We start from the raw sequence: 11,151 nt of genomic DNA, 5'->3' as shown, positions 1-11,151 counted from the left end.
AGTGAAATTCCTTGATTAAATATATATATATTAAGATTTTTCTGGAAATTGTTATATATGTCAAAATGATATAAATCCACATGTTTGGCATGTAGCAAAATCTGGCATGTATTTAAATATAGATATTACACTGATTAAATTTACTTCACAAGTATTGGGAAAGCATGCTTTGCTGTGAGCCTTCTGTTATGGCATTACCTAAAGCCCCATATCATTAATTCTAAACCATTAAATATAAAATGAATAGTCTGTTGTATAAAATGTCCTTTATTTCAATAGAATATCCATTTGCCTATCCCCTTAGAAGTTAATGAGCACATCATCTTCAGATCAAACCTTGACTCTGAAAAAAATTGGACAACATAAAATCCTTTTGAGACTTGGAACTCCAAGTCTTAAATATTAATATGGAATATGAATATTGATTAAAAAATGATCATGGCAAAAAATAAAAATCACTACTTTTTTAAGTATGTGGTTATATTGTCCCTTCTGGATACTGTAAGAGCGATTAAACTTAGTAAACAGTAAAATAGGTGAACAAATCAACATTGTTGTATTTTAAAGAATTTTACTCAGAACAATTTTAAGGGTGTAGTTATGTGCTTTCTTTCAGTTAAGTACATCAAAAACATGTTTACTGAATAGTTAATCTGCTCTTTGGATTGCAGTATGCTCAAAAACCCACAGCTATCAAAAGCATGACTATATGCAATAGCGTAATTTACACAGAGGAATAAAATACAGAAAAATATGTATATCACAACATTTAAATACATTTAATGACAATCTTCCATTGCTGGCAGAGAGAAGCAAAAACTGGCTTTTTACTTTTCCAGTGTGATAACATGCACACTTTCAGATTTAGCATCACTAAGTTAGCTGAATATTCCACCTTTTGATAGAGACTGGAGAAATTTTCATCAAATGATTTAAAGTTTTTTTTTTTTATATATATATATCAGAAAGGCCACTGCTGACAGACAGTTCTGTCAATAATCGACAAAGAAGTCAAGCAATTGTTCATTATAGATGTTACATCACTTAAAACCATGACTATATTTATTATCAATCTGTTTAATATATATTTTTTGGTCTTTGTAATTGCTGGGTTATTTTCAATAAGTCCAGATATGATTGTTGAAACAATATGACAACATGAGAGGGGGGTAAATATGATGCAATTTTCCCAAAGTTAAAACGAGTACAAGAAACAAAGAAATAGCATTTCAGGCAAGAATGTATGGGCTCATATACCAGGTATGTGTGCTTTTAAGAACAATCAATGGGAAAGATAGCCAACAGGAAAAAAAATAATTTTCCTTTGTCAAAAAAAAACACCAAAAAGACCTAAAATACTTTTCCACTTCTTATCTGTAGAAACCAGCTTGTCTTTTACTGTAGCTGTGCTTTATTTATATGCTTTCCTTATTTGGTTCCACATAGAAATCATGTAATTGAGTGCATGTTAACATACTGTACAGTACATACATGTACAGAAATCTGGAACAATGTTGAACTTTTTCTTTTAAAGATTCGGTCCCTGAAGTAAAAAAAATGTCAAAGTTATAGTGTCTAGATGCATTTGCTGCTGTGCTATAGCTCACAAACTGATTACATATTTTAGATAAGAACAGAATGCATCCTTACTGCAGTTTGTAAGTTTACATGACCTCCTTTGGGAGTTCACATGATTTTCATGTTGAATTGTACAGGTGCCTCTGTCGGACTGGCCTCCTCTGTTTCCTCTTTGCGTGGCACATATTCAACTTCAATAGTTGACTTAGTGCTGTCTTTTCCTCTACTCCACAGAAATAAAATTACAAGACAGAAGAGAACCACTCCAAGAAATGAGATGAATCCCATTGTGGTTGCCACAATAAGTGTCTTTACATCAAATGGAAATGGAACTGTTGCTCTGGTCACATTAGCACCTTCATCGCTTGGCTGGTTAGAGATAAAAGCAAATGTCTTATTTGGCTGATGGGGCCAATTAGGGGAGTAGCTGTGTACAAAAAGGTGAGCAGCTTTGGTGTCATTGCCAGCAGCATTACTGGCAATGCACAAGTATGTCCCATTGTCCTGAATTTGGGCATAGCGGACCTCCAGTGTACCTTCACTGGATACAGAAAGTCTTGATCCCATAGTCTTTGTAGTAATGTACTCCTTCTTGGGGGATAGCCACATTATAAGTGGAGCTGGATCACCTTCAGCCTCGCAAGAGAAGTGAACAGTAGTTCCTTCGTCCACATGGCTTTCCAGAACCTTGTAATCCACAATTTTTGATTTTTGGCAGATGAAGTAGTCAGGAGGCAGTACATCTGGGAAATCTTTGAACTCTTTACCTTGCACAATCTCGGGAGAAACACAAATGGGCTGTTGTTTGTTAAAGTTAAGCCTCCATCTCCGGCGGAACACCCATAGCAAGCGGCAGTCACAGGCCAAAGGGTTTTCATACAAAGCCAGGGTCTCCAGATTTCCTACTGAATGAAAAACAGACTCCTCAAGGGTGCTCAAGTGATTTCTTGACACGTTAAGAATACGGAGGTGGTTGAGACCCCTAAAAGAGTAGGGCTCAATAGCCACCAAATTTCCACCAGCCAAGTGAAAGGCCTGGAGCTTTTGTAGATTGAAGAGTCGGTTCCCTTCAACAGTATGAATAGGATTGAAGGATAGATTCAAAAACCGAAGATATCTGAGATGACTGATGGCTTCATAGGGGATGGCAGACAGATTGCAGTTCGTGATGGACAACGATGTAAGGTTGAGTCCATACAAACTTTGTGAGGCCATAGTATTCAAGGCAGGCATATGAGAAATCTCCAGTACTCTTAGTCGATACAACCTTTTAAAGGAGAAGTCCCTTATGTCAGTGATGTTCAGATAGCGTAATCGAAGTGATAGCAGGTTGTGAACATGGCTGAGGGCATCAGTGGGAACTGAGCCCAATTTATACCCTTCAATGTTGAGGCTTTCAAGATTGGTAAGACCATGAAATGATCGGGGTGATATAAAGACTAGGTCATTGTCCCCAACTTCCAAAGCCCTCAGGTTGTACAGCTCTTGGAACATATAATCAAGCAAAATCACAATTTTATTCTCGCTAATATCCAACTGTGTGAGGTTGACCATGCCTGTGAATACTCCTAGCTGAATGAGCTTCAGCTCGTTGCTGCGCAAGCCTAGAGTTCGAAGATTCATTAGGTTACTAAAAGCCCCTGGCTCAATTGATGAAATGGTGTTTTCGTTCAGCTGCAGCTCCTCCAACTGTGGATAATTAATGAATTCCTCAGGCCCCAGAATTTTCAGACGATTTTTGCTGAGGTCTAGTAGTTTTGTTTCAGTGGGAATTCCCTCTGGAAGAGCTGCCAGCCTTCTTCGATGACAGACAACGGAACGCTCTTGGCCATTGCAGTCACATTTTGAAGGGCAGCCAGTGGTGGAGCCTGAAAGGACAGTGCCCAGCATCAGGATCAGGATGGGCTGCCAGCATGCCACCAAGTAGCTGTGCCCTCCTGCCTCTCCAGACACCATCCTACTGTTTACCTGCGAAGACATAGACAAAAATTATTTTGATATTTTATAGTAACCCAGGCATCATCAAATAAAAGTAAGCTTTATGATTGAAGAGGTTACGGAAGGATTATGGCCAATAAATATATACAAGCAGAACACGTTTGTTTTTAATGTTTCAAAAGAAAACAAGAACAACTTTTTTTGTATATATGTCTTTTAAACATGCTAACTGGATTTTCCCTTCTGCATTTGATTTTGTCAGGGTGAGGTTCCTCATTGGTAATAGAATTAGACAATCAGTGAAAGCTATATGGCTTGGCTATACACTGCAACTACCCTGAATTACTGCATAAGCTTTAAAGCATGTGTATTGCTGTTTTTGTAAAGGAATGTAAAAATGAGTGTTTTAAAACACGTGTCTGAACTATAAATGTTTGATTGGTTTTAAAACTTGAGCTTTTCAAACTACATGAAACATCCATTATATCTAGGAGAAACACCCTAAAAAATGTTCCTTTGTGCAAAAGACTCTTTGGTGATGTACTTATATTAGACCATGCACAGTTGTTTCTTATCTGAAAATGGTTGAACCCTTTGATATTTCTATTCATATAATAATGAATCATTTTATAAAATCAGAAGGTTACATCCAGCCAACGCAATTTATACCAACCACTGCTAACAATTCCTTTTGTTGAAGGTGTAATGCCTGTAAATTGATTTTTTTGTAGATTAGATTAGTCCACAATATACTCATCTGCTGAGTCCAGTAAATTTGGTTTTTCTGACTAACAAGGAGAGCAAACCTAGTTTCTACTAAACAATTTCTTCAAACCCCTGCTTTATTTTTTACTTGTTTTTTTCATAAATCATTTGCAAAAATGTCAAGGTGAACAGTTTACAGATGCCCGCCTAAGAAGTAGCAGTTTATGCAAAACAGATACTTTACTTTTAGATGGTAAAAAATAAAAACTATTCTGTTAGTTTATGTATCAGGTAACCTTGTCCCTTCTCAGGTTCAGTTTATTAAAAGTAAAACTTAAGTTTACAAAACATATCACTAATTTGACATTTTCATGCCTGATTTCACTGAAGAAAGATGGAGCAAAAATTGTAAAAAGTATTTCTTAACCTTGGAGAGCGATCTTTGCAACCACATAATTTGAAGCAGTGTTTTGTTAAGTACCAGCTTTCTTAAGGTCAAAGACGGAATCTTTAAGCCTATAAGCACCAGAGTGTCATTGTTCTATTTAAACATCTGTTAAGTTTCCTTTCTAGTCTTCCTCTTGTAACTTTGTGCTGGGTTTTAGATCGTTGTGCTTTTTGAACCATTTTCAGTCAAGATTTAGCTTTTTGGGTGATGGCTTACACTAGTATAAATACTAGTTTATGGTCTATCCAAGGATGGCATGGTACTAAGTACTGTGCGCTTGTAAAACAAGCCCAAATCTTCACATCAAGATGTTTACATTTCCCATATGTTTTGTTTGCTCTAAACATGGCTCTACAAACACCCACATTCATCCAACCTGTCCATCAAATTTAGGTCAAACTTGTTTTGTATTGAGAGAAAAAATTTGCCCTTGTTTCTATTCCAATTAAGACCTACATGTTTAATATATTTTTAAGGGGACTGATATGTTAACATTTAATATTGCAAATGTGGCTTGCAGTAGAATTTTTAAATTGTTAAGAATTTGAAATTGGGTGAGAAGCTTACACATGGCAGAATTGCAAAGGATTTTCAATGATGTACATAAAAAAATGTTGAAAAATGTTTTATGAATTTTTGAAAAAGAAGAACAAAGAGGACAGGAGAATCAAATAAAAAGGTGGAGGCAAATCTAATGATCATTAATTGTATTATTTGGTGTATATTGGAAACATTAACATGTACACAGATATAAATATAATATGTAAGTTCTCAAAACAAGAATGCAAATTCTAGGTAGCAAATGTAATGAAACAGAAAATCTGTTATTAGGGAATTATTAAATATTTTGGCTATCTGCCAGTTTAAAAATATTCAGTTCCACAACTTCACATCAACACCTTTTCTTGGTGTATGATGTGGTGCAATGGTGTTTTCAGTGTAAAGTAATTTTCCTTTCATTTGGAATGTACACCCAAGTGTCAAGTTCAGGTTTAAGAAATGACAAAAAATTGTTTAAAATGTCTAAAAATTACCTATATATGTTTTTGTTTTTTGTGCATTATATATACAGTAATATTTGTTAGATGTGATTATGTAAAGTCTTATCTGTTTTCCAGTTTAAAAGAAAAAAAGCACTTCCAATTTAATAGATGATATTTCTTTAGCAACACTGAACTGCTGCTCTCCTTTTTTAATCCTGTAAAAACAGATATGTGAGCATTTTTCATTTGTTTGTTTTTTTACAAACAGATTTACCATTTTTCCATCCTGTTTTAAATATCAGTGAAGTGTTTAATCTATTGTACATTTGTGTACACTTAAGATTAGAAGTAAATACAAAGCATATCCAAGTATCATATCTGACTATTCGGATATTGCACAGCTGACTGAAAACTATAGCAGCCATGTCATGCTGTTAGCAACAGCATGACATGGCTGCTAAAAGGTAGTTTATTTGATGACAATAAGCTAACTATTCTCCTTTTAAAAGGTTTAGAGGTTTGAAATAGTCTTCAGTAGACAAAATGTTTATATGACTCTGTCATGACTCTGCCTCTCTTCATTGATGTTTTAAAATCATTATTTATTCGTACATAGGAATGGACAGGCCTCTTCTGTACTGCCCCTTCATGGTTTACTGCAATTTATCAGGGGACTTTTCACTGTGTCATATTCCTTTCTTAAAATTCCTGTCTCTGCCAAACTTCAGTCTCCTGCCCGAACAGGCAGTACGGTTTCATGCAGGTGAAAGAGAGAGCAAAATATGCACTTCATGGGTCAGTAAATATCTGAAGCATTATACAGACAAATGAGCTTTATGCATCAGTGCATATGTCCCTTTCAGCTGTTTTTAGTTATTAAATACCTTTGCTGTGTGGCATAATATTGAAAACTATTAGCATATTTATATTGGGAAGGAAGTGGAGCAACTATGAGGTTCATTGGAGCTTTTAAGCTGGAGGAAGGAATTGAAAAAATAAAATTAAAAAGAATAAAGAAAAAAACAGATTGCTAATGCAAATGGGATTAGAGAGCGGGTGAAGATATGTGACAAAGGTGAACAGGCTGGGACTCAAACCTGTGATGGCCACATTAAACTATACACAAAATGCTTATTATCCTTCTTTTCATAAACTTAATCCCTAACCTGAAGTTTGACTAAAATACAGTAGGTTATTGGTCTTTTATACAAGTAAATATATTTCTCTTCCAAGACCTACCATTTACTGTAGTGAAACTTTACATATGTAGTGACACTAGTGAAAGTATCACAGTTTGATAAATTATATGAGCAAAAAAAAAGAACACTGGCATGTATAAACAAAAACAGAGAGTAGATAAGTAGATTAAAGAAGAGGTCAACTTCCATTTGAAAGTTTTTTAATCATCCCAAAACAGAGAAAAAATGTTCACATCTTCAACATTTAGTTTTAGAATAAATTATCCTGTAGGGCTGTGCCCTGAGTCAGATAAACAACCGTTATCTTTTGTTTTACTGAACATACTATGTTATTAGTGTTGTTTGGTTTTTAGTGGGAAACTGTTCTAGTTTTCTCTGGATTGCAGAGAATGCAGAGAAGAACCTTTAATGACAAGACAAAATAGATACATTTGCCAATATGAAAACAATCAAAAGCTTGTTTTGTTTTTTGTTTTTTTGTTGAAATACAATACCATGTATCAATCCATGTACTGTACACTTAAAAAATCAATCAATAACCTTAAACCTCTTTTACACATCACTCAGTTAGAACCACATATATTAGAGGTTTTAATGGTATTTTATATCATTGCAAAAGAGAAGGAACACAAGAAAGTAGAAAAATACATTCAAACTTATTTAATATGAAAAATCTAAAGGTGTTTCTAAATGTTTTTTCCACCCTCCCAGGTCAATAGTCCTTCCACACTTAAAAGTGCTTCAGATCCAAACTTTAAGCAATTGTGACTTGATTATCAATACCATGCAACCTATGAGTTACTTTTTAACAACTACTAATACCTAAGCTATAAGATTCAGGAAAGGGCTTAAAGTCTTTTAACCATACACATCAGCTCTAGAGGATGGTGTGTGTGTGTGTGTGTGTGTGTGTGTGTCTGTTTGTATACAGAAATCTTATGGATGGGTTTTAAGGAAATTTTGATCATGTGTATCCCTTATGCCAAGGAACAATCCATAAGAGCTTGGTGATGATCCAAATCATAATCTGGACACAGGAATTTTTAAAAAGATCCTCTTAAATTGTGATATACAGACATTTGGTGGAGCAATTAATTCCCCACTAAACCAGAAGGTTGCAGCAGTGACTATTTACAGCCTCAGCATTGGACTCAAAAACTCTGGAGTTATTTTACTAAAGACAAAAAATCAATTGAAAGCTTCTGAATGGATTTTATGAAAATTAGCAGAGGTGCACCTGATGCCCACGAACATTTCATTTAAATGTGGTAATGATCCAGTTCATATGCGAGTTTTAGCTTTAGTGTCACAATTGGGGGCAAAATATGCTACTTGGTGGAGGTCTGCACTTGCCGAGTTCTTTTCTAGTGTTACGAATGCAATTAATTAGCCAGCCCTACTTTGCACTTCACTAATATAAGTACGTTACCTCACATTAATACGAATTGCAAAAGATTTGAAACTGTAATTTGGACATATATTTCTTCTGCCAAAATCATCCATTTTCTGTCACGCTTATCCCAAGCGGGGTCGCAAGGGGGCTGGTGCCTATCTCCAGCTGTCTACGGGCAGGGTACTCTCTGGACAGGTCATCTTTCCATCACAGGGCAATGCCTAAATCCATTACTTCATAATGATACATTTGCTCTTTACACATTTTAATTCTATTATTCGATGTTTTAGAACTGGCACTTTTTTTTTTGTCCGGACAAATGAATTAAATCCAACAATACTACTTAAGTTCTCAGTAAATGAGTAGCCTCTTTACCCTTGATTTTTTTCATCTTGAGTTATTTCTTGGCTGACAACTATTTATCTACTTCAGTACAAATACAGTGCTAAAAAAAAATAAAGGGAACATGTAAATAGCACAATATAACATCAGTCAAATAAAACTGCTGTGAAATAAAACTTCTCTTATGAAGCAACACTGATTGACAATCAGTTTCACATGCTGATGTGCAAATGGAAAAGAAAACGTTGAAATTGTTGGCAATTAGCAAGTCACACTTAATAAAGGGGTGGTTTTGTAGGTGTGGACCACAGATCACTTCTGATTACTTATGCTTTCTAGCTGATGTTTTGGTCACTTTTAAATGTTGGTGGTAGTAATGGATAAATGAAGCCTCAAAAAGCAATGAAGCCTTCCTACCCAATGCTTTGCCTAAAGGTTCATTACTTGATGCTTCATTCATTGCTCACTATTAAGCAGCACAGACACTATGACAGCCCTCATATTTCAAAAATCAGAAAACAGCAATGAGTGCAATATTGTCAAAGTAAAGTTTTTTGTTATACACATGTCATTATTTTTAAGTTAATAACATTATTTATATAAAGAATAATTCTTCAAAGATGTTGACTTTCTATTGAAATTATTTTAGTTGATGTCATGGATTGATTGGTGCAAAGAAAATGGGCTGCATACTGTCTATTCATAACTTATTTCCTGGAAAAACTTTTATTCTAAATTGTTTTGACTCCTTGAGATCTTTAATAGTTAGCTGTTCACAGAAGTTCATTCTTCCAGCAGCATTTAGTCTTCAGTCTGTTTCTCCTGTGAGACTGTCATTGCCAATCAAACAACTACATTTTCTACTTTTAATTGATGAGTATTTGGGTGTTAGTTATTTTTAATCAAGTTAATTAGTGAATAAATGTGATTTGGATTCTTCTGTTCAGGATTTTTGTTGTCAGCACCTTCAGCTTTGTATAGAACAAAGTATTCATTGAGAATATTTCATTCATTAATCTCTTGGATGTTATTTAAGTTTCAACTTTGTTGTTTTGAGCAGAGTATATCAAGTCACTATAGTTTGAGCCACTTTCTAAAAGTAAACATTTTTTTTCTCTAATACTTTTCATGGAGGTTTGCGAAGTTTAGGTCCAGAAGAACAGTTATTCCTCATGTCTTTTTTAAGGTCATTTATCTTTATGGTCACCTGAAAACCTACAGCTCAGTGTGAATACTAATGCTTTAGTATCTACTAGAATTTGTATGTAACACAATAAAAGCTGAGTGGCTCAGCTTTACTTGGCAAGAGTATTGTTATACTCATTCAATACCTAATTTTTTATATAAAAAAAAGTCACAAACTGTTGCTTTACTCCTTGCAAGCTAGGATTATCATAACATAATAAAATGGTTTACAGTTGACAAGGACAGATTTAAGATTTAAACATAAATGAAAAACCAGGAGTAACATTTAATTTTTTTGTTTACCACTGCAGCATTTCTGCCAGGTTGCATCAGTGAACAGAGGAACTAAAGACAAGTGTTTAATATAGGATTCTAGTAAAGGTTTGGTTCTTGAAAGCAAAATCTAAATGCTTGTAAAAGCCACTTCTTATCACCTTCTGTGCTGTTTAGCTGGATATCTTATAATGGATTAAACTACACAATGCTTGATCTAACTTATTGCTGTTTATCTTGTCCAATTGATCTTGCTAAGCGTTCTTTTGAATAGTTGTCGCGTTTTGCAGAGACAAATTCTTTGTTTGTGCAAAAACATTTGACCATTAAGGATGATCCTGATTGTAAATATTATGCATCATATTGAGTATCAGAGTATCCACTTTACAGCATATGGCTAGTGACACCCAACAAATCCTTTTCGATCTTCTCAGTTGGACCTAGAACTTTAACAAGATGTTATTTACCTTGAATGTCAATTATCCAATATGGTCTATAGCTTAGCACTCTCATTTCTAGTGACAGCTTAGTAAATTGACAACTTTTTTCAACTTTTTTTTGCAAGGGATATAGTCACGTTTTCCTATGCAAAAAAGACCCAAAACTATTTTACCATGATAAATTAAGGCTATTTACAACAAGCAACCATCCTTAAAGTGTCTTCCATCCATCCATTTTCTCCCGCTTAGTCCTTTTCAGGTAATCGGTGCGGTCGGTTCCTACAGTATCTCCTGCAGTCTATGGACCAGAGGTGGGGTATCCCCTGGACAGGTCACCAGGCCAGGAATCGAACCCAGAACCTTATTGCTACTAGGCAACAGTGCTACCCACTGTGTCACCATGCAGCCCCCTCTTAAAGTGCCTTGACAGAGCTTTTTCAGCCTAAACAGAATTCCAGCACAGAGAGCAATGAACAGATATAATCAACATATCTGCCACCTGCTGGTAGTACCCCAGAGTACTATCCGAAAGGCACATGGCGACATTATGTCCTGGAATGCCATCAGCTTGTCATGGCCGAAAGCCAATGAATGCCAATTAAAAACCACTAAGAGCAACTAATATTGTAGTGATTCCTATTCTTTCTATCTATCTATCTATCTATCT

At 35.2% G+C, this 11,151-nt stretch overlaps 1 protein-coding gene across 1 annotated transcript in view; it reads right to left on the bottom strand.

Annotated features, from left to right (window-relative positions):
- Positions 1–288: 288 nt before the first annotated feature.
- Positions 289–11,151, bottom strand: part of LOC107099442 (leucine-rich repeat and immunoglobulin-like domain-containing nogo receptor-interacting protein 1-B) — an 18,404-nt gene continuing 7,541 nt past the window's right edge. Inside the window, exon 2 of the mRNA XM_015397562.1 lies at positions 289–3,546. Within this exon, the coding sequence (XP_015253048.1) occupies positions 1,687–3,546 (1,860 nt within the window). The 3' untranslated portion in view covers positions 289–1,686. The remainder of the gene's footprint in view (positions 3,547–11,151) is intronic.

The sequence above is a fragment of the Cyprinodon variegatus genome, unplaced genomic scaffold (assembly GCF_000732505.1).
Source record: "Cyprinodon variegatus isolate N-32 unplaced genomic scaffold, C_variegatus-1.0 Scaffold871, whole genome shotgun sequence".
NCBI lineage: Eukaryota > Metazoa > Chordata > Actinopteri > Cyprinodontiformes > Cyprinodontidae > Cyprinodon > Cyprinodon variegatus.
This window is presented reverse-complemented; position numbering and strand designations above follow the sequence as displayed.